The sequence below is a fragment of the Saimiri boliviensis genome, chromosome 11 (assembly GCF_048565385.1).
Source record: "Saimiri boliviensis isolate mSaiBol1 chromosome 11, mSaiBol1.pri, whole genome shotgun sequence".
NCBI lineage: Eukaryota > Metazoa > Chordata > Mammalia > Primates > Cebidae > Saimiri > Saimiri boliviensis.
The window spans coordinates 102,626,940-102,653,227 of NC_133459.1; the positions used below are offsets into that span (position 1 = coordinate 102,626,940).

Consider the following 26,288-nt stretch of genomic DNA (forward strand, 5'->3'; position numbering starts at 1 on the left):
GGCGACACAGGCTCTTGCCTCAATAAAAAGAAAAAAAAAAAATCATGCTTGCTTATCATGGTGAATGTTACATATTCAAACTTAACAAATATATTAATACTAAGAAAATGTTTCCTATCCGTTCTATACATTTGGGTGCCAGGCCCGACTTCGTTCGCAGAAGGAATTCCGCAGATGAAAAGTAAAAGAAAATCCGTGACCTAAATAACCTGCGCGCAGAGGCCGGCCCCGCCACTAACCCCGCCCCGCAACCGGACCAATCAGCGGCGCGCGCGGGAGGGACACGCAGCCGCCGGCCGAGCGAGTCGATGAGGAAGCACGGGCGGGCCCGCGCGCGCTGAACCGCTGGGCGGCGGCGGGCTGCGCGACGTCTTCTGCGGCCGGCCTGGGCAGGTGTCTTCCTCGAGAGACAGGCGGGGGCTCCCGGGCGTGAGTCCGTGCAGTTGAGTGTGTTGTTGGGCGGGTGGGGCGGGGCGTTTCGCCCCGGCGGTTTTCGCGTGCCATGGGTGCCGACGCCAGGGAGGCCGCAAGCGTGACTCCGGGCGGGGACCGCGCTCGCAGCGCTGCGGCGGCTCCGGCGGCTCCGGCCTATGGGCGCGCCGGGCTCCCCCTCCAGCGCCGGCGGCTGCCTGCGCGTTCTGGCTCCGCGGATTCCCGGGAGGTGCTCGGCCCGGAGAGCGGCCTACGGAGAGGGCACAGCGAGTGCAAAAGCGAGACCCGGGCGAACGTTCAATTCTTTTGGCTTTGGTCATCTCTGAAAACTTTAAGCATAATTTGAGTAAATGCTTTCAGCCGAATAGCTCGGATTTAGTTGTAGTTAATTTTCTAAAACTTCAAGTCCGTGAATTAACACAGTTAACAAAAAAAAACTGGACACAAAGCAACCTCCAACTCTGATTTTTTTTTTTTTTTTTTTTGTGGCGGAGTCTTGTATCACCCAGGCTGGAGTGCAGTGGCGTGATCTCGGCTCACTGCAACCTCCGCCTCCCGGGTTCAAGCAATTCTCCTGCCTCAGTCTCCCGAGTAGCTGGACTACAGGCGCGCGTCAGCACACCCGGCTAATTTTTGTATTTTTAATAGAGACGGGGTTTCTCCATGTTAATCAGGCTGGTCTTGAACTCCTGATCTCAGGTGATCAGCCTGCCTCGGCCTCCCAAAGTGCTGGGATTACAGGCCTGAGACACCGCGCCTGGCCTTTAGCTGCTGTTATATATAATTTAAAAATTATTAGTAACGAAGCCTGAGACAGGAGAAAAATGGTAAAAATAGTAGGGACTGCGGGAGAGTGAGGAGTACCCACTGACAAGTACTAGAATGACATAGGCGCCACCATTAAACTAAACCAGCTTAGGATGGTTACTTTTGATTAACACTTTGCTACTCAGAGTGTAGTCTGCAGCATCACCAGGAGCTTGTTAGAAGTGGATAATTTCAGACCTACCTCAGATTTACTGAATCTGTTTTGTTTTAACAAGCTCTTCAGCAGGTTTAGATGCAGCTTTGTTTGGAGGAAGTGTGAGATCTGTTCGAAGATTTCTCAAGGAGTTCCAGCCTTCATTCAGTGACCATGGGGATCTGGCAGGGCTTGAATTTCTAGCGGATTCTTCTGTTCTGTCGTACCCTCTGGTCTTCCATCATTTGTAATGCTGATCTCTATTCCTGCATAAATCTATGGATCTGCTGGTCATTAGTGAAGAAAGTAACAGTTTGTGGATGTCACAGTCAAAACTCAGCTGCCTGGTTGACACAATGGCTCATCTGTAATCCCAGCGCTTTGATAGGGCAACATAGCAAGATCCTGTCTCTATAAAAAAGAAAAAAAAACCTCAACTGCTTGATAGGCTTTCATTCACCTCTCTGTATAAAGCCTTCTGTAGTACTTTTATACCCTCCAAGTCTCCATTTGCCCGTTTCAACCTCCTTGCATACGGTGTAAGAAATGCAAATTACTCTTAGTAATTTCTCTGCGCTTGAGATCATATTATAATATGAACTCTGTCAGCTTCTCTTTTTACTTTAGAAATTTTGTCTTCATTTCTGTTTATGGAGTGTATAACCTCGCTGCCTGTGAAGAACCCTTCCGGTAACCTTGATTTCATCCACTTCCATCTTGGAGCCTCTCTCCAGTTTACACACTCCCTTTGTCGCCTGCTTTTTAACCACTTAGAGAATTAGGTCTCTCACTGTCATTCTCTGAAAATTCATAAATGGCCAACTAATTATAATCAATCCAATGGCTTTTTTTCAGACTTTATTCCTCTCCACTTCTCTGAAGTGCTGAATATGCTTGATACCTCTTTGTGGAAGTTAAGCCCCTCCTTGGTTTTTGCCCATTGCATTTTTTGGCCTGCCCTCTGTTGCCCTTATTAGCCTTCCTCTTCTCTCTTGTATTTGCTTCTTCCATGGCTTTCTTCCTTAGCCGAACTCTAATTTTTTTCCCATAAAGTATACAGTTACTCAGTATTTCAAAGTATCTCCAGAGCATAACAGCGGTTTTAGTGTTTTGGCTCTTTGTTGTTGCTATTGAGGCAGGGTCTTGCTGTATCACCCATGCTGGAGAGCAGTGGCGGGATCATGGCTTACTGCAGCTTCAACCTCCCTGGCTCAAGTGATCCTCCCATCTCAGCCTCCCCAGGTAGCTGGGACTATAGATGTGCACCACCACACCTAGCTAAAATTTTTTTTTAAAAGTTTTGTAGAGATGGAATCTCCCTGTGTTGCCTAGGCTGGTGTCAAAATCCTGGGCTCAAGTGATCTTCCCGCCTTGGGTTCCCAAAATGCTGGGATTATAGGAGTGAGTCATCACAACCGGCCAGAAACTTTTGTTCTGTATATTTTGTGCAGAGTTTTGGTTGTTCAGGCAGGAGGGTAAATTTGGTCCCTGTTCATCCATCTTGGCCAGAAGTAGGAGTTGGTGAAGTGCATTGGAGTACAGACTCCCTACTTTACCCTTGGGGGATACCTTCCAAGACCCCCAGTAGAGGCCTGAAACTTCAGATTGTACTGAACCTTATGTATATACTATGTTATTTCCTATACATCCATACCTCTGCTAAAGTTTATGAGTTAGGCACAATAAGAGATTAACAGCAATAACTAATAAAATAGAAAAATTGTAACAATACACAATAATAAAAGTTATGTACTGTGGCTAGAATTTTTTCACTTTGAGCTAGGACAGCAAAACTAGCATGAATTTCTTTTTTCTTCTGTACAATTTCATGGATACAAGATTTGCTCTTGGAACCATAGATCTTAGCAACCTCATCATGTGAATTTTTTCCTTTCTTTTTTCTTTAATTTTTTTTTTTTTTTTTGATACAGTTTTACTCATCACTGAGGCTGAAGTGCAATGGTGTGATCTCGGTTCACTGCAACCTCCACCTCCTGGGTTTAAGTGATTTTCCTGCCTCAGCCTCCTGAGTAGCTGGGATTACAGGTGCCCACCATCACACCCGGCTAATTTTTGTATTTTTAGTAGAGATGGGGTTTTGCCAAAGTGGCCAGGCTGGTCTCAAACTCCTGACCTCAGGTGAACCACCTGCGTCAGCCTCCCAGAGTGTTGGGATTGCAGGTGTGAAGCACTGTGCCCAGGCTTTTGTTTTCCTTTGAGACGGATTCTCACTCTTACCCAGGCTGGAAGTACAGTGATGTGATCTCAGCTCACTGCAACCTCTGTCTCCCAGGTTCAATCGATTTTCTTGCCTTAGTTTCTTGAGTAGCTTGGGAATACAAGTATGTGCCGCCACACCTGGCTAATTTTTGTATATTTATTTAATTTTTTTTTGAAATGGAGTTTCACTCTTGTTGCCCAGGCTGGAGTACAGTGGCATGATCTGGGCTCACCACAACCTCAGCTCACCGCATCATCCACCTCCCGGGTTCAAGTGTCTCCTGCCTCAGCCTTCCCAGTAGCTGGGATTACAGGCATGCGCCACCATGCCTGGCTAGTTCTGTGTTTTTAGCAGAAACGGGGTTTCTTCATGTTGGTTAGGCTGGTCTCAAAGTGCTGGGATTACAGACATGAGCCACCACATCCAACCTACTTGTTTATTATTTTTTTTGAGATGGAGTCTTGCTCTGTTGCCCTGGCTGGAATGCAGTGGCGTAATCTCAGCTCACTGCACCTCCACCTCCTGGGTTCAAGCGATTCGCCTGCCTCAGCCTCCCAAGTAGCAAGGACTACAGGCGCCCACCACTATGCCTGGTTAATTTTCGTATTTTTAGCAGAGACGTGGGTTTTGCCATGTTCGTCAGGCTGGTCTCAAACTCCTGGGCTCAGGTGATCTGCCTGCCTTGGCCTCCCAAAGTGCTGGAATTACAGACATGAACCACTGTGCCTGGTCAATTTTTGTATTTTTAGTAGAGACAGGGTTTCACCATGTTGGCCAGGCTGGTCTCGAACTCCTGACCTCAAGTGATCCACCTGCCTTGGCCTCCCAAAGTTTTGGAATTACAGGCATGAGCCACTGCTCCCAGACATTTTCTCTATTAAGTTGAGAACTTTCACTTTTTCACTTAAATAAAGCACTTTATGGCTTCTCTTTGTCATATCTGAATTGCCAGCATTGGCTGGCCTGTGCTGTAGTGCCATTATTAAGTAAAATAAAGATTCCTTGAACACACACACTGAGATACCAGAGTAGTTGATCTGCTCATCTAGATGGAGTGTGATACCTGTAGTGTGTAGGTATCTCAGGTGGTTTGGAACAGGACAGCAAGAGGGTTCCTCACAGTACCCAGAGCTGCACATAATTGAAAACTTAGGAACTGTTTACTTCTGGAATTTTCCATTTAATATTTTCAGATTGCAGTTGACTATGGGTAACCGAAGCCTCGGAAAGTAAAATGATAGATGGAGGTACCATCGTAGAGTTACTGTGTCACCTTGCTCCAAAACCTCCACCTGAATGATTCCTTTAACTGTTCCTGCTAGGCTTTCTCTGTTAAAGCTGCTGTACCAAATCCAGGGGTCAGTTTGCTGCCCTCTGATTGCCTCACCTCTTAGCAGCATTCGACATAGCTGTCTGTTCTCTCCACTCGGCTTCTGGAATTCCAGCCTCTCCTGGTTTTGTTCCTGCCTCATAGCACTCACCAGAAGTATCTCTTGCCGGTTCTTCCTCCTCTTTCTGATCCCCAAATAGTAGGTTGCCCTGGACTCAGTCTTTTGTCCTCATAGTAGATCTTACGTGATCGTACCCAGTCCATCTCCTTTAAACCCCATCTACATCCTGATGACTCTCGTGCAGTCCCACTGCTCTCCTTAGCTTCATCCTGCATATTTGCAGTCTCCACTTGGACATCAGTGGACACCTCAAATTTATTATATCCAAACAAAACTCTTGATCTTTCAGAACTTGCTGTCTTCCTCAGTCTTTTCCCTTCTCCCAGTTGCCTTGGCCACAAACCTAGGCATCGTCCCAAATCTTCACTTGTCTTTACCGCTATCCAAATTTTCAGCAATTTCTACAGTGTATTATTTCTGTATTAGAATAGCAAGAGATGTTACAAGAAATAAAGCCCTATATCTCAGGATTTGCCATAAAGGAAATTAATTTTTGCTCACATGAAAGGGAAAAGCTGTATTCCCACTTAGTGGGTGGCCTTCTAGGTGGTCATTTAGGGGTCCAGGTGCCTGCATAGTTTGGTTTCCATCCTCCAGGGGTCAGCGTCCTGGGCATTCCCTGGTGGGGAGAGGGCAGCTGGGAGATTTTCAAGGATGTGGTGCATATCCCTTCCATGCACTGCATTGGCTACAACTTTACTATCACATGGCCATTCTTAACAAAGAGAGGCTGAGACATACAGTCATCATTTGTCCAGAAGGAAGAAATGTACCTAGTGACCTATTAGCTAGTCACTTTGCCAAATGTAGTAGGGTCTACCTACAGATTTGATTTGAAAAATCTGACCATTTGTCATCACCTTTGCTGCTATCTTAGCTCATGTCACCTTCATCTCTCAACTGGACAACTGCAGATCCTCCTAACTTCCTGATTTATCATTCCATTCTAATCTCTACATAGCAGCCACAGTCACTTCTTTTGGAATGTAAACTAGATTCTATCATGCCCCTGTTTTTTTTTTTTTGAGACAGAGTTTCGCTCTTGTTACCCAGGCTGGAGTGCAATGGCGCGATATCGGCTCACCGCAACCTCCGCCTCCTGGGTTCAGGCAATTCTCCTGCCTCAGCCTCCTGAGTAGCTGGGATTACAGGCACGCGCCACCATGCCCAGCTAATTTTTTGTATTTTTAGTAGAGACGGGGTTTCACCATGTTGACCAGGTTGGTCTCGATCTCTCAACCTTGTGATCCACCCGCCTCGGCCTCCCAAAGTGCTGGGATTACAGGCTTGAGCCACCGCGCCCGGCCCCATGCCCCTGTTTAAAAGCCTCAAGTGGCTTTCTGTTACACATGAGTAAAAGCCACCCTCTTTTTTGTAAAAGCTTTTTTTTTTTTTTTTTTTTTTTAGAGACGGGGTTTCACCATTTTGGTAAGGCTGGTCTTGAGCTCCTGATCTCAGGTGATCCGCCTGCCTAGGCCTCCCAATGTTCTGGAATTACAAGTGTGAGCCACCGTGCCTTGCCTGGCCTTTTTTTTTGAGATGGAGTTTGACTCTTATTGCCCACGCTGGAGTGCAGTGGCACAATCGGGGCTCACCACAACCTCCGCCTCCTGGGTTCAAGCAATTCTCCTGCCTCATCCTCCCAAGTAGGTGGGATTATAGGCATGCACCACCACGCCTGGGTAATTTTTTTATTTTTAGTAGAGACGGGTTTTTTCCATGTTGGTTAGGCTGGTCTCGAACTCCCAACCTCAGGTGATCTGCCTGCCTCAGCCTCCCAGAGTGCTGGGATTACAGGTGTGAGCCACAGTGCCCGGCAAAACCACACTCTTTACTGTGGTCTACCACTTCCTCCCTCCCCACCTCCCAGGCTCATTCCCAAGACCCAGCTGTTCCAGCCTCCTTTCTGTTCCTTGACTGCTTCAGCTTCTTCCCCACTCAGGGCCTCTATGCTTGCTGTGTCTTCTCTCTGGATATTTTTCTGTAAATGTTCCGAAGATTACCTTATTTTTCTGCTTACATGTTCTTGTAGTTATCTACTTGCTGTGTAACAAACCACTCTAGAGTGTAATGTCTTTAAACAACACTTTTATTACCTCTGGTGATTTTGTGGTTTTATGGGATATGATTGGGTTCAGCTGGATAGTTCTGTTATTCTACATGATGTTGGCTGCATCACCAAGTCAGTCACCAGAGATTGGACTGCAACCATTAAGATGGCTCACCCACATGGCTGGCCATTGATACTGGCTGCAGGCTGGGAGCTCAGTGTGGCCCTGCACCCAACCTCTCCTCGTGACTTGGTCTTCTTACAGGGTGGTAGCTGGGTTCCAAGAGGGTCTTGTCCCATGAACATATGTTCTGTCTTAGGGTTCTCCAGAGAGACAGAACCATTGAGGATGGGAGGATGGATGGATGAGAGGGGATTTATTAGGGGAATTAGCTCACATGATTACGGGGGCCAAGAAGTACCAAGATAGGCTGCCTGTAAGCTGGAGACCCTGGAATGCCAGTAGCCTGGCTCAGTCCGGGTGTGAAAGCCTCAGAATCAGGGAAGCTGATCATGTAATTTTCAGTCTGAGGCTGAAGACCTGAGGTTGAATGTAGGGGCTGCTGGTGTAAGTCTTGGAGCTGAAAGAGTGGAGAGCCTGGATTTCTGATGTCTAGTGACAGGAGAAGAAGAGAGTCCCTGTTCCAGGGGAGAAAAGAAATTGCCTTTTCTCCTTTTTGTTGTGTTAGGGTCCCCAGTTGACTGAACGGTGCTTACCCCTGCAGAATGTGGATCTTCCACACTCAGTCAACTGACTCACAAACCAGCCTTCTGTGGAAACCCCCTCAGACACATCAAAAGGGATGCTTTGCAGTTCTCTAGGCATTCCTTAGTCCAGTCAAGTTGACGCTTAAAATTAACCATCACATGTTCCAAAGCAAAGTAGAAGCAGCAACCCTCTTGAAGGCTAGGCCCAAAACCATCACAGCCTCACTTCCACCAAAAGATTTTGGTTCAGTAGTCACAGGGCCAGCCCGGATTCAGGAGAGGGGGAAATACACTTCATCTTTCCGTGGGGAGAGAGACAAAGCATTTGTGGCCGTCTTAGATCTTAGGGGCCTGCTCTGAAATAGCCAGCATCGCCTCATCCATATGTACCACTGTCTTGCTTTATCTTCTTAGGATTTATTACTGTGTCAAGTTATGTTTTTGTTTTTTGCCAACTGACTGTCCTTCCTCCCTTGAGTGTAAGCTTCTTGAAGAAGACCTTGTCTGTGTAGTTTCCTGGTATCGCTCACTTAAGACGGTGCCCAGTATACAGTAGGTATTTGGTAAATGTTGAACAAATGATGCTGAACTCCTTCCACACTATATTCTCATTCTGAATTTCTTTTTAAAATTAACATCACCATTTTTGTTGCTGGTAGACCGAGGTCTGTAGAGTTGATCTTCAGAGTGTGCCACGTGTTCTTTCTGGTTTTGTTGCCTCCACTCTTCCAGGCCGAGTACGATACACTTTTTCTGTTTCAGCTTCTGTTGGATTCTAAATTCAGGTTTTCCTCCTCCTATGCCCTTAGTGCTAGGTGGTTTTTTTTTTTTTTTTTTTTTTGAGACCTTGTTTTACTGGTTCACCCAAGCTGGAGTGAAGTGGCATGATCTCAGCTCACTGCAATCCCTCCCACCCCTGCATGGTTTAAGCAATTCTCCTGCCTCAGCCTCCCAAGTAGCTGGGATTACAGGCATGTGCCACCACGCCCAGCTAAGTTTTGTATTTTTAGCAGAGATGGGGTTTCACCATGTTGGCCAAGCTGGTCTCAAACTCCTGACCTCAAGCCATCCGCCCACCTCAGCCTTTCAAAGTGCTGGGATTGCTGGTATGAGCCACTGCTCCCGGCCTTGGCTCCCATCCTTCGTGAGAGTTAGAGCTGGTAAAGTTAGTCATAAGCTTTTCCTCAGCAGTACCATCACCACCTGCCCACCTCTCTCTCCCACCACATCCATCCTTGCAACTGCAATTGCTGAAGCAAACACTTTGCCCTCTGCCTCGGCCTCCCCTATCTTGAGCACTTAAGATGTTCCCCATACTTCAGACTCCCATTTCTGTGCCATTCCTCTGTGAAATCTTTCCCGTTTCTCCCAGTCACATGTGCTTTCTTTATCCTTTGAACCTCTAAAATCCTTGAGTTCTTGCTATGGCTTTGAGTTTGCTGCTTAACAATTACTGAATGTCTTTCACATGTCAGCCACAGGCTTTGTATTGAGGTCGGGGAGATGGAGGGGTAAGATGGAGAGGCAATGGGAAGGTGATTTCAGATTTAGGTAAGCTATTAACCTTTCCCTAGAGAAGTTCACGTTACAGTGGTTTTCTCCATTGATTTTCTATCTTGGCTATACACTAGGATCACTTGGGGAGCTTAAAAAGTCCCAGTGCCTGGGTCCCGATCCCAGAGATTGTGATTTATGGCCAAAGCATTGTGAGTTTTAGAAGCTCCTTGGGTGATTCTAATTTGGAGACAAGGTTGAGAGCCATTGTGCTAATGGAAGAGGCACACTGATAAATGATGAATTTCATTGCTTCCAATGCTAGAAGAATATACAGGGCACGTGGGAACAGGAGTATTTAATTTAGCCTAGATTTACTTTTATTGTATGTTAGACTGTCAGCTGTTTATGGGCAGGGCCCAGGGCTTTGTCATCTTGGGGTTCCCTTGCCTGATTTTTATATGTAGTAGGTATAAGATAGGCTGCCCAACAGAACTTTCTTCGATGATAAAAATGTTCAAATGTTCAGAATCCACCCTGTCCAATATGGTAGCCACTACCCATATATGGCTATTGAGTGCTTGAAATGTAGCTAGTGGGATTGAGGAACTGAATTTTAAATTTTATTTAATTTTAATTACATTGCTACATGTAGGAGTTACTAAATATTTAAATCATTTTGCTGTTTATACAAGGGCTTAGGCAAGGCAGGTTATTTTCTCCAAATGGTTTTGAAGTTTAGTCACTTCATTTGAATCGTAATTTCTCACTTTTCTTTTTCTTGGTTTTGTTTTTTTGAGGTGGAGTCTTGCTCTGTTGCCCAGGCTGGAGTGCAGTGGCATGATCCTGGCTCATTGCAACCTCTGCTTCCTGGCTTCAAGTGATTCTCCCACCTCAGCCTCCTGAGTACCTGGGACTACAGGCACATGCCATTATGCCCAGCTAAGTTTTTGTATTTTTAATAGAGACAGGGTGTTAACATGTTGGCCAAGCTGCTATTGAACTTCTCATCTCAAGTGATCCACCTGTCTCAGCCTCCCACAGTGCTGGGATTATAGGCATGAGCCACCGTGCCTGGCAGTGTCCCACTTTTCTTATTTCTTATTTGTTAAAACAGAAGGGGCCGGGCACCAGTGGCTCATGCCTGTAATCCTAGCACTTTGGGAGGCCGAGGCAGATGGATCACCTGAGGTCAGGAGTTCAAGACAAGCCTCTCAACCTCAGAGATGGAGAAACCCTGTCTCTACTAAAAATACAAAATTAGCCAGGTGTGGTGGTGCCTGCCTGTAACCCCAGCTACTCAGGAGGCTGACGGAGGAGGATTGCTTGAACCTGGTTGGCGGAGGTTGCAGTGAGCCAGGATCTTGCCATTGCACTCCAGCCTGGGCGACAGAGTGAAACTGTCTACAAACAAACAAGCAAACAAACAGGGGAGGTTTGTTAAAATGCCTGTTTTTAAATTAACTTTATTGAGCTATAAATCACATACTATATAATCTACCCATTTAAAGTGTCCAGTTCCATCAGGTGCAGTGGCTCATGCCTGTAATTCCAACACTTTGGGAGGCTGAGGTGGGAGGATAGCTTGAGTCCAGGAGTTTGAGACCACCCTGGGCAATGCAGTGAGACCTTATCTTTACAAAAAAGTTAATTAATTAAAAAAAATTAGCCAGGTGTGGTGGTGCAAGCCTGTAGTCCCAGCTACCCTGGAGGCTGAGGTAGGCAGATCACTTGAGTCTGGGAGGTTGAGGCTATAGTAAGCTGGGATTGTGCTACTGCACTCCAGCCTGGGCAACAGAGGGAGACCCTGCCTCAAAAAAAAAAAAAAAAAAAAGTATACAATTCAATGTTTTTTGGTATATTTGCATGTATTTGCAACCATTTTCACAATTTTAGAACACTTTTCATCACCTCAAAAGGAAACCCTGTACTCTTAAGAGCTACTATACTCCCAAACCTTCAGCCTTAACCACCTACTAATCTACTTTCTGTCTATAGATTTCCCTATTCTGGACATTTCTTATATATGTACTCATATAATGTGTGGTCTTTCATACCTGGTTTCTTTCGTATAATGTAACATTTTCAAGGTTCATCTATGTTGTAGCATGGTGTTAGCATCCCTTTTTATGGCCAAATAATATTCCATTGCATGGCTATACCACATTTTATTTATCAGTTGATGGAAATTTTTTGTTGTTGTTTTTTCTGTGATGGGGATCCCACTCTGTCACCAGGTTGGAGTGCAGTGGTGTGATTTTGGCTCACTGCAGCCTCCGCCTCCCAGGCTCAAGTGATAAACCCACCTCAGCCTCCCGAGCGGCTGGGACCACAGGCTTGCACTACCTCGCCTGGCTCATTTTTTGGTTATTTTTTTCTGTTGCTTAGCCTGGTCTTGAACTCCTGAGCTCAAATGATCCACCTGCCTTGGCCTCCCAAAGTGCTGGGATTACAGGTGTGAGCCACCACACCTGGCCCTGTTGATGGCAATTTGAGTTGTTTCTGTCTTTTGGCTGTTATGAAAAATGGGCTGTAAACGTTCATATACAAGTTTTTGTGTGGATATGTATTTTCATTTCTTTTGGGTATATGACTAGGAATGGAATTGCTGGCTGTATGGAAAAATATCTATTTTTTAATCTTAATGGTCATATTTTGTATATATGCATGTTTTAAAAATATATGAACAATTTATTTTTATTTTATGTATCTTCTTCCTTAGTTACTATTCAGAAAGTGTTATCTTAACTCTAGAAGAAAATAGTTTTCATTACAAAACAATCAGTTGGGTGCAGTCCTAGCACTTTGGGAGGCCAGACTGTGAGGATGGCCGCCAGGAGTTTAAGACCAGCCTGGTTAACATAGGGAGACCCTGGCTTTACTAAAAATTAAAAAAAAAATTAGCCAGATGTGGTGGCACATGCCTGTGGTCCCAACTAGCCAGGAGGATCCCTTGAGCTCAGGAGTTGCGGGATGCAGTAAGCTATGACTGTTATCACTGCACTCCAGCCTGGGCAACAGAGCAACACCCTGTCTCAAAAAAAAAAAAAAAAAAAATTAAAAAACCTGAAACCCAGTTTATTTTAAAAATAATTCTGTTTCATAATATATATTAAAAATTGTTTTAGCCTTATACAGGATGCTGTGGTCTTTGCTCCTTTGTGAATGTCTACTGCTGGTAGCTGGTTATGCTCAGGATGATGACTGGATTGACCCCACAGACATGCTTAACTATGACGCTGCTTCAGGAACAATGAGAAAATCTCAGGTATTAAAAAAAAAATTGTGCGTGTGTATGTAAGACCTTATTAGTCCCATGATGGAAATAATCTAGCTCTCTTGTTTTGCACAGAGCTCTGAGGGTCATGTGTCCATGATTAGCAATTAAGCAGAATATTTTCCTGACACTGTTAATCTGAAATTATTTCAAACCTACCTGGTACTGATTTTGAATGTAAAGCCCTTGAAGTAGCAAAATAATTTGATTTTAGTTCTTAGGATGTACATTTGAAAGTTCTTTTTTGTGATTCAGTACAATTTAAGAATCTAACATGCAGAGTCATGAAATGATGAAGTCAGAATCTTAGTCTTCATTAACCAAAGGTTATTTTTGTAACTAAACTATAAAGAAATAAAATGTCTCTACTTTGTTTTAGGCAAAATATGGTATTTCAGGGGAAAAGGATGTCAGTCCTGACTTGGCATATGCTGATGAAATATCGAAATGTTATCACAAACTTGATTCTTTAACTTATAAGGTTAGTTTTTTTCATTCATAAATTTCATATTTTTATATTGTTAAATTGCTCTGTTTTCTTGTCTCTGGTTATATATTTGTGTTTCTAGTGTTTCCATGTACCATATGATTTTTATATGTCAAATTTTTCTTTGGATACTCTAACCTTGGTTTCCCATTAGTTATTCTAGCCTTGGTTTTCCTAATAGTACCTTGTATTTTCGTGTAATTACATTGACCTCTCTGTGTTGTATTTCTTTACCAGACTGCAAACTTCTTGGTGCAAGGAGTACGTTTCATTCATCTTAATTCTCTATCACCTATCACAGCTCGGAGGCATTGTAAACTCTCAACAAATGTAGCAAATGAAGAAATGTGTCTATTACCAGGTTATAAGCATAAGAGTTAATCTTACAAAGGATTATTATAATTTAGTGTGTAATCACTGTTCATTCCTTCATTTATCCAATCCTCTTTATAAAATGTTAGCTGAAGTAGTTTATACAAAAATCAATAAGTCAAGAGATGTGAATGTAGTTATTTGCTGTGGGAGCTGCCTTCAGTTGGCTGTGTAGGCAGGGTGAACTGGTAGCTGTGTGGAGGGGCCTGGAACGGAGAGGAGGGTGTCAGTGAGATCAATGGAGGCTGCAGAGGTCCAGCAATGCTGAAGGTTTGAAATGAGTCAGTGACGGGTTGAAGATAAGAGGCAGGCCTTAAACTTATAAAACGTAGAACAGGCAAATGTTGATGGCTTAGGGAAGTAGGGGGGATAAGGGATAGGGAAGAACTAGAGTGAATAAGTCCCAGCTTGAGAGAGTGGGAGAATTTGTTCATTGAGATCCAGATATAGCCCAATAAGAGCTATACTCACCTTCTTGTGATTCTTATTAAATGTTAATAGTCTCAACTGAGCGCACAGGAAGATGTGCTGGGATAAAATTTGCTTTACTCTCATGATTTGAGGAAGCCACAAGAAAAAAAAAATATATATATATAAAATTGCTTCACTTGGTGTATTACTGTATAGTGAGCTAGTGTGGTTGCACAGCAAAGTGCAGAAATGCCTTTTTACAGAAATTTTTTATTCCATTGTTTGTGACTTGTGTAAACATTGCAAGAAACATTGGTAAAATGGAGTCTCAAATTCTTTTTTTCTCCTAAGTTGTTTCTTTAAGGTTTGGAAATAAAACGGTTTTACAAACCTGGCCTGAAAGCAGAGGAAACTACTGCGTCCCTCTGTGTCCTTCTCTGTGCTCTTTATTTGTTGCCTGTTTGCCCTTTGCAAAGAGAACATGGGGAAGCAGGCCAGGTCTGCACTGTGATGATGTATTATAGCTGATAAATGCAAGCTTGATCAAAACAACTAGCTCTTTACCTTGATTTCAATGGCAGCACTAGGCTAGAAGCTTAACCCTTATATTACACTCTGACTGTAACTAATGTTGAATTGATTTTATGATTACAGATTGATGAGTGTGAAAAGAAAAAGAGGGAAGACTATGAAAGTCAAAGCAATCCTGTTTTTAGGAGATACTTAAATAAGATTTTAATTGAAGCTGGAAAGCTTGGACTTGTGAGTATTTGATGGTGTTATACTAATCAGTATAGTGGATATTTTTATTGATTAGTTTCAAATAGTATAAAGAAGTGAAAGCATCATGATGCTTTTTTTTTTTTTTTTTTTTTTGAGACGGAGTTTCGCTCTGGTTACCCAGGCTGGAGTGCAATGGCGCGATCTCGGCTCACCGCAACCTCCACCTCCTGGGTTCAGGCAATTCTCCTGCCTCAGCCTCCTGAGTAGCTGGGATTATAGGCACGTACCACCATGCCCAGCTAATGTTTTGTATTTTTAGATCTCTTGACCTCGTGATCCACCCGCCTCGGCCTCCCAAAGTGCTGGGATTACAGGCATGAGCCACTGTGCCCGGCCTGTGATGCTTTTTTTTTTTTTTTTTTTTTTTTTGAGATGGAGTTTCGCTCTTGTTACCCAGGCTGGAGTGCAATGGCGCGATCTCGGCTCACCGCAACCTCCGCCTCCTGGGCTCAGGCAATTCTCCTGCCTCAGCCTCCCTAGTAGCTGGGATTACAGGCACGTGCCACCATGCCCAGCTAATTTTTGTATTTTTAGTAGAGACGGGGTTTCACCATGTTGACCAGGTTGGTCTCGATCTCTTGACCTCGTGATCCACCCGCCTCGGCCTCCCAAAGTGCTGGGATTACAGGCTTGAGCCACCGCGCCCAGCCTGTGATGCTTTTTAACAGAGACCACCTGACTGACTTTTTAACCAGAAGCTAATCCTACAGGATTAAAGGTACCACTATACTGCTTTGCAGTGGTCTGGTAGAAGATGAGCAGTGCAGAGTGCTCTTTCTCCTCTAGTTTGCATGGATTTACTTACTCAACTCTGTGCACTGCTCTACCAGTTAATGGAGGTGGGGAGGTGGGGTGGTAATTCTCTCCTGACCCTACTCCTTCTTTTCTCTCAGTATATGCTGAGGAAAAGCAAAATGTGTTTTATGTAGTTTTTATCCTTGTTGTGGCGAGTGCTACTTTGTAAACATACTGTTCACATAATTGTGTTTTTTTTTTTTTTTTTTTTTTGAGACGGAGTTTCGCTCTTGTTACCCAGGCTGGAGTGCAATGGCGCAATCTGGACTCACCGCAACCTCCACCTCCTGGGTTCAGGCAATTCTCCCTCCTCAGCTTCCTGAGTAGCTGGCATTACAGGCACGCGCCACCATGCCCAGCTAATTTTTTACATTTTTAGTAAAGACAGGGTTTCACCATGTTGACCAGGATGGTCTCGATCTCTTGACCTCGTGATCCACCCGCCTCGGCCTCCCAAAGTGCTGGGATTACAGGCTTGAGCCACCGCGTCCGGCCTGTTTTTTTTTTTTTTTTGAGACGGAGTTTCGCTCTTGTTACCCAGGCTGGAGTGCAATGGCGCGATCTCGGCTCACCGCAACCTCCGCCTCCTGGGTTCAGGCAATTCTCCTGTCTCAACCTCCTGAGTAGCTGGGATTACAGGCATGCACCACCATGCCCAGCTAATTTTTTGTATTTTTAGTAGAGACGGGGTTTCACCTTGTTGACCAAGGTTGGTCTCGATCTCTTGACTTTGTGATCCACCCGCCTCGGCCTCCCAAAGTGCTGGGATTACAGGCTTGAGCCACCGCGCCCGGCCCTGTTCACATAATTGTTAAAATTTCTCTTTTTTTTGGAGATGGAATCTTGCTCTGTTGCCCAGGCTGGAGTGCTGTGGTACAATTTTGGCTCACTGCAAACTCCGCCTCCTGGGTTCAAGCAGTTCTCCCTGACTCAGCCTCCTGAGTAGCTGGGACTACAGGCACCTGCCATCACGCCTGGCTAATATTTGTATTTTTAGTAGAGATGGGGTTTTGCCAGTTGGCCAGGTTGGTCTTGAACTCATGACCTCAGGTGATCCGCCTGCCTTGGCCTCCCAAAGTGCTGGGATTACAGGTGTGAGCCACCAGCCAAAATTTCCATTTTTAAAAAGTCACTATTTTCACTTTGGGAAGTAAAAACATCAAGAAAACGTATAACAACTTATAACATTTAGAAAGCTCATAGACTTTTTTTTTTTTTTCTATTGCGTATGGCACCAGAATTGATTTAGAGAGTTAGAGACCAGCCTTTGGTCTTGATGTGGCTACTAGCCCCACCTACCAGAACTGGTCACAGGCAGATCCCCAAAAATGAAAGGCCCTTACATCAGCATAGTGCAAGCTGGCGAAACTGGCCATACTCCCATCATTCTGGTACAGTAAGAAGTTGCCAAAAGAGAATGGAATGTTAGATGAATAATTTGACAACGCCACCTTATTCTGGAAGTTTAGAAGCAGATGAGTTCTCACATGTGCACCCTCTAATTTGAGTCTTATAACTGCGTACAGGGTAGAGCAGAACCTAGATCAGGAAACAGATTGAACCAAAGATGGAAATGCCTGAAAATCTTTAGTTTCTGATTTTTAAAACATGTTATTATTAATCAATGATGGCTTTTTTTTTTTTTTTTTTTTTTTTTTGAGATGGAGTTTCGCTCTTGTTACCCAGGCTGGAGTGCAATGGCGCGATCTCGGCTCACCGCAACCTCCGCCTCCTGGGTTCAGGCAATTCTCCTGCCTCAGCCTCCTGAGTAGCTGGGATTACAGGCACACGCCACCATGCCCAGCTAATCTTTTGTATTTTTAGTAGAGACAGGGTTTCACCATGTTGACCAGGATGGTCTTGATCTCTTGACCTCGTGATCCACCCACCTTGGCCTCCCAAAGTGGTGGGATTACAGGCGTTAGCCACCGCGCCCGGCCTAATCAATGATGGCTTTTAAAAATGCTTCCTGGTGATTTGTGATAATTGTGACTTTTTTTTCATTTTATATTTACTTTTTTTATATCTGTATTTTTTGAAACAGAGTCTGTCACCAACCTGGAGTGCAGGGGCACGATCTTAGCTCACTGTAACCTCTGCCTCCTGGGTTGAAGCGATTCTCCTGCCTCAGTCTTCCAAGTAGCTGGGATTACAGGCACTTGCCATCATGCCCAGCTAATTTTTTTGTATTTTTAGTAGAGACAGGGTTTCACCATGTTGGCCAGGCTGGTCTCGAACTCCTGACCTTAAGTGATCCACTCGCCTTGGCCTCCCAAAGTGCTGGGATTACAGGCGTGAGCCATGACACCTGGCCTCGTATTTACTCTTGTAAAAGAAAAAGGAATTTTTTTTTTGGTATCAACTGGCTAATTAATGCAGAATTTGTTTACAGTGATTTTACTAAGCTGAACTGACACTAATAAAGATAGTTATAAATACATATTTCATGGAAACCCATTATTTTGTTGCTGTTTGAGATCCCTCTTATTTTTCTTGCTTGAACTAATACAGATTTTAGGCTATCTGCAAACTGTCAGCAAATGAAGTCATGCCATGAATCATAAAGTAAAGATGCACAGTAGATGCTAATTTTTCAGACTCCGTATTTATGAATTGACCTCATTAAGTTTGTGTAACCCCAGAGTCAATACTTGAGGTGTTTGTGGTTACTCTTGGACACTATGAAGAGTGGCACAAAATTTGGGCGGCCTGTTGCATGCATTCCTGGCTGAGATGGAATAAAACAACTGAAAGTGTTTTTTGTTTCACTCCCATACTGCAAACAAGTGTGTTTTTTTTTTGTGGTCTATTTATTGGTATATTTTTTCATGCTTTTTTGAGGGGAGAGTGGTGATTTTTAAATTTTTAATTATTTATTTAGAGACATTTATTAAACAGCATGATTTTGTGGTTTAAAATGGCCCTCTGATAATAGTGCTGAACTGAGGTCTGGTGTTTCTGAGTTCAAGAAGGTTGGGTGTTACAGAACAGTTGTCCATATGTTCAATGTTAATGAGTCAACTATACATATATTAAATGAGGTGTCCTTAAACAGCAATGTACAGAAACACACATAAAGCAATCAAATGATGAAAATGCTATTACAGAGGTTTGCAGGAACCAAACCCTATGTTTACTATAGGAGTAATGGTTCAGTACTTGCTAATCAGTGTTTGAGGTGACTTTATAGACGATAACTACTATAGTTAGCAAGAATCAACTGTATTTTAGTAAAATTTACAGTATCTTTTTTGCATAGAGTGTTAGAATTTTTAAATTTTTTTTACGTGTATTATCTTTGGTTTTCATGTTGGCCTATGAAGACAGGTGGATATTATTAGTTTTTTTAGAGACAGGGTCTTGCTCTGTCTCCCAGGCTGCAGTGCAGTGGGTGCTCAAAGCTAACTGTAGCCTCAAATCTGGGGCACAGACAGTTCTTCTCCACACCACTGCACCCAGAGTTTTTGTAGCGATGGGGTCTCACTTTGTTGCCCAGGCTGGTTTTGAAGTCCTGGCTTCAAGCTGTCCCCTCACTTTGGCCTCTCAAAGCGCTAGGATGATAGGTATGAGCCACCTTGCCCAGGCTATTATTCTTATACATATGAAATACTGCAAACTACTATTTAGTTCCAAATTGGCTTTTGTCTTAAGATGGTTCACCGAGTAGTAATAAAAATCTCTTTTTCTATTGTTTGTGTTTGGTAAATTTCATTTAGCCTGGTGAAGACAAAGGCGATATGCATTATGATGCCGAGATTGTCCTTAAAAGAGAAACTCTGTTAGAAATACAGAAGTTTCTCAGTGGAGAAGACTGGAAACCAGGTGCCTTGGATGATGCACTAAGTGATATTTTAATTAATTTTAAGCTTCATGATTTTGAAACATGGAAGTGGCGATTTGAAGATTCCTTTGGAATGGATCCATATAATGTGTTAATGGTAAGATGGGATGAGGGCAAGGGCAACGTGATTAAGTTCCCTTTTTCAATACTTTCCAAACTCAACCATAATTATGTTAAGAACCTGTACTAGATCATTCATGCTGTATTGATGAACAAGCCTCAAAATTGTAGAAATGATTTTGTGTGTTTGAGTCCAGTTCTTTATAGTTGCCCTATAAAGGAGAGTTTTACAGTTTTAACGCATTTATTCACAATAAGAGAATACTAATCCATTGAGAGCAATCATGCCTTGCATGAGGCAGGAGAATTCCTTGAGCTGAGATTGCGTCACTACTAAATACAAATGTTTGCCCGGAATGTTTTTGGTGGCTGATTTCTGCTTCTCTCTGTTTTGAGGTACTTCTGTGTCTGCTCTGCATCGCGGTTTTAGTGGCTACCGAGCTGTGGACGTATGTACGTTGGTACACTCAATTGAGGCGTGTCTTAATCATCAGCTTTCTGTTCAGTTTGGGATGGAATTGGATATATTTATATAAGGTATTACATGGGTGGAGAGTTTTACAGTTTCAACACATTTATTCACAATAAGAGAATACTAATCCATTGAGAGCAATCTTGCCTTGGATGTGGGTTGGAGGCAGTGATTAGAGGTGGTCCATGGTAGGGAGGAATTAAATCGACAATTCTCAGTTAACTGTTTTTTGATTCCTTGACCAGTTAATGGGTAAAAAGGTTCAGTCCTAATTTTCATAACCTAGTTACTACTGTTAACATCAGCCAGGGGGGCTGAGCATGATGGCTAATGTCTGTAATCCTAGCGCTTTAGGAGGCTGAGGCAGGCAGATCACTTGGTCAGGAGTTTGAGACCAGCCTGGCCAACATGGTGAAACCCTGTCTCTACTAAAAATACAAAAATTAGCTGGAAGTAGTGGCATGTGCCTACTCTCACCTACGCAGCAGGATGAGGCAGGAGAATTCCTTGAACCTGGGAGGTTGCAGTGAGCTGAGATCGTGCCACTGCCTTCCAGCCTGGGCCACATAGTGAGGTCTGTCTCAAAAAACGGGGCGGAGGGGGGAAGAAAGAATAAAGCTAGGTGGACACATTTAAAAATTCTCATGTAGGTAATTTAGGGCATATCATTTTATTCTTTGCTAGAAATGATGCCAAAATATTTTGTAAAAAATTAGGTTATTTTTTGAATATATAAGTAGTATGTTCATGGCAGAGAATTTAGAAAAGACAAAGATAAAAAGAAATTAATTTTTAAAATCACCTATAATTTTTAACACCTAGAGATAATCTTTCAATATTTTGAGGTATTTCTTTCCAGTTTTTCCTAGATTTTATCTTTCAAAATTGGGATTATACTGTATATAGAAATTTGAAAGGACCACTACTATTCCCATCAACATAGCATAATCATTGAAAGAAAATTTTAGATCTTTCTAGAGAGTGAGTCAAGTAACTAAGTATTTTCAATGATTTTACCTGGTTAAAGCATTGTGACATTTCCTTAACCTTTTGCCCTAAGTATTGAAATATCTAGAACTAATTATTTACAAATTAAAAGCAGATTCCATGTGGAAGGAAAAGTTGTAGAGTATTGTCACCTGAGTGATTTTATATTGGTCATTGTGCTGGAAAGTATCTAGTGCAAAACAGGATATTATGAACTATAAAAGAAAATAAGGACCGGGCATGGTGGCTCACGCCTGTAACACTTTGAGAGGCCAAGGTGGCTGGATCACGAGGTCAGGAGTTCAAGACCAGCCTGGTCAACATGGTGAAACCCCATCTCTACTAAAATACAAAAATTAGCCAAGCGTGGTGGCGGGCACCTGTAATCCCGGCTACTTGGGAGGCTGAGGCAGAGAATTGCTTGAACCTGGGAGGTGGAGGATGCAGTGAGCCAAGATTGCGCCACTGTACTTTAGCCTGGGCGACAGAGCAAGACTCTGACTCAAAAATAAAATAAAGAAGTAGTCATTTAATTTGTGTGGTTAGAACTAATTTTTGTTGTTGTTTTTGAGACAGTCTTGCTCTGTCCCCCAGGCTGAAGTGCAATGGCAAAATCTCGGGTCACTGCAACCTCTGCCTCTGGGGTTCAAGTGTTTCTCTTGTCTCAGCCTCCTGAGTCTCTGGGACTTCAGGTGCATGCCACCATACCTGGTTGAACTAATATTTAAAAACAGTATTTTTAGTAAAGTTTTCATTATAATTACTTACAGACAATTGGAGTTAGTACTACTTTATGTATACTTGTTGCATTAAGGCTGTACTTTTCCATGAGCTGAAAATAGCTACTCTTTAAAAATACTGTGTTTTCCTACAGTCCAGCACTTTGGGAGGCCGAAGTGTGCAGATCACTTTAGGTCAGCAGTTTGAGACTAGCCTGGCCAACATGGTAAACCCCATCTCTACTAAAAATACCAAAATTAGCTGGGTGTGGTAGCGGGCGCCTGTAATCCCAGCTACTTGAAAGGCTGAGGCAGGAGAATCGCTTGAACCCGGGAGGTGGAGGTTGCAGTGAGCTGAGATCATGCCACTGCATACCAGCCTGGGCGATAGAGCGAGACTGTCTCAGAAAAAAATAAATTGTTTTTTTTTTAATTAAAAATTTAAAAAGTCTGGTTTGGATGCATGGTAAAGACACTCTTTGAATGAAGGTCTTTTGGGTGTGTAGGCCTAATCTTCATTGGTAATGGCTTCTCCTGGTTCCCTTTCGGTCAGCTAGCTTTTGCACAGCATCAGGCTGAAGTCGCCAAGATGGAGCCATTTAGCAATGTGTGTGCCGAGAAGATGGACTGGACTGGAAGTATCTGGGGTAAGGTGTTTGTGCACTTGGCCTTATTTTGAATAGAAATTCTGAGAATGAGAGGAGAACATAGAACAAAGAAATGATAAAACAACAGAGGAGGCTTTTCATGACTGAATCTTTAATATAAGAAGAACATGCAAGAAGCATTTCAGGTTTAAAACCAGTGACCTTCACTTGCCTAAAAAAGTTAAAAAAAAAAAACCAGTGGCTTTTTGTGTTCATGTGAAGTCACAGGGAAGGAATGGAAGTTGTGTTGTGTATGTGTTGAGTCTGATATTATCGATCTTCCTTCATTAGACTGTGAAGGATCCAGTGCTCACTTTTGTTCATGTCGTCCTTAGCACAGTGTCTGGTATATTCTAGGTCCTCAATAGAAGTTTATTAAACAAGTGAATGAATGTATATATTAATATCCATTTTAAGTTTGATGGCCTTATATTGACTTGTGAAATTTTATGTTGTAGCTTTACTTTTTTTAAACTAAAGGAAAATGTATTGAGTTTTTTATTCTTTCACATTTTATAAACATTCTCATGAATGTTCAGTACTTCTCGTTGTGTATATCTAGCAATGGCAATGGTTTAATAATATTCTAAGGCATTTTATAAATGCAAGTTAATGACTGACACAGAATTCTATAGATGGGTTCCAAAATAAATGTTTCTTAAAAAGTTATGGATCCCAGCACTTTGGGAGGCTGAGGTGGGCGGATCACGATGTGAGGAGTTCAAGACCAGCCTCGCCAATATGGTGAAACTCCATCTCTACTAAAAATACAAAAAATTAGCCAGGCATGGTGGTGTACACTTGTAATTCCAGCTACTCAGGAGGCTGAGGCAGGAACCTGGAAGGCGGAGGCTGCAGTGAGCTAAGATTGCACCATTGCACTACAGCCTGGGCAGCAGAGTGAGACTCCGTCTCAGAAAAGGCAAAAAAAAAAGTTGTGGGAACTAAACCAATTTAGCCTTGCTTCCTGACTTTAGTGGACAGTGAAATGCCTCCTCTAGCTCAGGCTAGTTTCCCAGTGTATATAAGCCTGACTTGGAAAAATTAGAACCAGTGTTCTACTTTATTTTGTAAACTCCATAAAGAGCTGGCTTTTTAAATTAAAATTTTATTGAGGTAATTGTGCATTCACAGGCAGTTGTAAGAAATACTACAGAAAGAGCCTGTGTGCCCTTTGTCCATTTTCCCCCAATGGTAACATCTTACACAGCCTTAATAGTATTAATACCGGGCTGGGCGCGGTGGCACATGCCTGTAATCCTAGCACTTTGGGAGGCTGAGGTGGGTGGATCATGAAGTCAGAAGGTTGAGACCATCCTGGCTCACATGGTGAAACCCCGTCTCTACTAAATACAAAAAAAATTAGCTGGGTGTGGTGGCACATGCCTGTAATCTCAGCTACTTGAGAGGCTGAGGGAGAATAGCTTGAACCTGGGAGGTGAAGGTTGCAGTGAGCTGAGATTGCGCCACCACACTTGAGCCTGGGTGACAGAGACTCCATCTCAAAAAAAACCAAAACAGTATCAGAACCAGGATATTGACTTTGATACAATCCACCAGTCTTATTTAGACTTCCCATTTTGCCTGTACGCATTTGTGTGTGTGAAGCATTGCTTTTAATTACCTTTTAGACATTTTTATAAAATATAATTTATCTGAATAAAACATGTATAATTTGAACGGATTTTTTAAACATGGTTTTGGAGATAAGATGAAAAATTTAAAAATCAGCATTTGTGGGTGATCAGGGAGGATCAAAACCAAAGTAATGTCTTATTTGGGGGTGAAATGCAACATTTAAAAAATGATCAGTGTTTTGTCTGTTTCTCTCAACAGAATGGTTCAGAATTTCATGGACCTATAAGGATGACCCATGCCAAAAATACTATGAGCTCTTACTAGTCAACCCTATTTGGTTGGTCCCACCAACAAAGGTATAGCATATATTTTATAAAAATTACTTACACAAAGTAAGTCAGAAATCCCTTGTATTTTAAAGAAATTTAGTGTTATTTTGCTGATAAGCCTTTGTCCAAGAAAAAAATACTATTGCACAGTGATTTTCACATTAAAAACGGCACATTTTAATTTATGTAACATACATTTTAATTTATGTAACCTCAGTACAGAATGAATTTTGACTCATTCTGAACTTTAGTCCTGTGAGGAGAAAATTAAGTTTTTGCTTTTCTTTTGTTTTAGGCACTTGCAGTTACATTCACCACATTTGTAACGGAGCCGCTGAAGCACATTGGGAAAGGAACTGGGGAATTTATTAGAGCGCTCATGAAGGAGATTCCAGCGCTGCTTCATATTCCAGTGCTAATAATCATGGCATTGGCTGTCCTGGTTAGTAGTAACATAGCAGCACTGTCAGTACTTAGCAAGATTTACAGAAAAAAGGCAAGGCTAAAATCATTGGGGTTCTTCAGTGTCGTAAATCAGGCTGTTACGCTTAATGAGAAGATGATTTTCAAGTGATACAGATTTTTTCCTCCCCTCCGCCCCTCTAAGTGATGCAGATTTATTATACTTGTATATTTTTCCTTTTTTGTTTTGTTTTTTGAGATGGAGTCTCGCTGTGTTGCTCAGGCTGGGGTGCAGCAGTGCGATTTTGGCTCACTGCAACCTCCGCCTCCTGGGTTCAAGTGATTCTTCTGCCTCAGCCTCTTAAGTAGCTGGGACTACAGGCATGCGCCACCATGCCCGGCTGATTTTTGTATTTTTAGCAAAAATGGGGTTTCGCTGTGGTGGCCAGCCTGGACTTACCTGTATATTTTCCTAATCAAGAAAGTAGTTCTCTAGTTTGATTGCATATGTTGTAGTAGTGGTTTAGAATAATAACATCTTTTTAAATTTGTTCTTTAACCTTGGTGAATTAATACACAGGAAATAGGAAGTTGATTACTGCCTCCTTGCAAGAGGGGCCTTCTTATTTCTAGTCTGAATTTTTGCAGCACTGAGAAGGGAAGAGCATTGAGTTTGACATAGAACCAGAAAGGGATCTGGAAGAACCTGGGTATGCTGAGATAGAGTTTGGGGATCTAGGAGCAGGCATTTATTAAGCAGAAATATTACAGCGCCAGGCGTGGTGGCTCACGCCTGTAATCCCAGCACTTTGGGAGGCTGAGGCGGGCGGATCACCTGAGGTCAGAAGTTCAAGACCAGCCCGACCAATATGGTGAAACCCCGTCTTAAAAAAAAAAAAAAAAATTACTCGTCATTCATCCATGGTCTATTCAGTGTTTCTGTTGTTGATTTTTTTAGCTATTACCCAAGTAAAGCAGTTGTTGCATAAAACAAAAAGAACTTAGATGTGCCATGGGAAATTCTCCTCCCTAAGGATACAAGATGCACTGTGCTCTATTCACTTGGAAATCATTCCTTTTTTGGTTTTTGTTTTTTGGCTTGTGATTCCAGGACTCAGTGGTTCATGGGCACTTTTTAGGTGACATTAGTTCTATAGTCGTAGTTTAGTTTCTGAAACAAATTATCAGCAGAATCTTCATCTGTTTTTGTTTCATGGGCTCCCTAAGGAAAGTTTCACTCTTTGATTTTTGCTTCTGTCTTCAGATAGTAGTATTTGAAAAATTAGTACAGAAATTTTCAAAGTTTCTGTTCGTAGGACCCCTGTAGTCTTAAAAATTGAAGCCCACAAAAGCTTTTAACGTGATTATATTTATTGATATTTACATATTAGGAGTTAAAACAAATTTTTTAAATACGGGCACTGTATCTACAACCACGTATCCCATGAGTCCGAGTGTGGCTGTCACTCTAGCCTCTGGAACACTCCATTGTGCACTCATGAGGGGACAGTGAGAAAGACAATGTCTTTGTATTATGAAAAGTTTTGATCTCATAGATCCCCTGAAAGTATCAGGTATCCCCCGAAGGGTCCCTGGGCCACACTGTCAGAGTTGCTGCCTACTTTTTCCCATGGAATGTGAATCAAAACTGGTTGAATTTTAGCTGTAACTTAAGCCTAGTTTGTATTTATAAAAAATAAGTGTACAGGAGATTGTTTACATAATGATATACAACTTTACTTTTAGCATTTACCTTTTATGATGGGCATAAATCTAGAAACATGAATAATTATCAGACAACTAGAACCTAC

The 26,288-nt window shown here is 42.7% G+C and overlaps 1 protein-coding gene across 5 annotated transcripts in view; it reads left to right on the plus strand.

Annotated features, from left to right (window-relative positions):
• The first annotated feature begins 293 nt into the window (after positions 1–293).
• The window catches only part of CLCC1 (chloride channel CLIC like 1), a 31,722-nt gene continuing 5,727 nt past the window's right edge, over positions 294–26,288 (plus strand). For 4 of the 5 annotated variants that reach the window (XM_039460795.2, XM_074381313.1, XM_074381311.1 and 1 more), the window contains exons 1-9: positions 294–442; positions 12,446–12,585; positions 12,974–13,075; positions 14,519–14,626; positions 19,159–19,380; positions 19,740–19,880; positions 22,075–22,168; positions 24,005–24,102; positions 24,371–24,517. In XM_039460795.2, coding sequence (XP_039316729.2) covers positions 12,457–12,585; positions 12,974–13,075; positions 14,519–14,626; positions 19,159–19,380; positions 19,740–19,880; positions 22,075–22,168; positions 24,005–24,102; positions 24,371–24,517 — 1,041 coding nt within the window. In that variant the 5' untranslated portion in view covers positions 294–442; positions 12,446–12,456. The remainder of the gene's footprint in view (positions 443–12,445; positions 12,586–12,973; positions 13,076–14,518; positions 14,627–19,158; positions 19,381–19,739; positions 19,881–22,074; positions 22,169–24,004; positions 24,103–24,370; positions 24,518–26,288) is intronic. The other variant, XM_039460794.2, reaches the window with a different exon arrangement.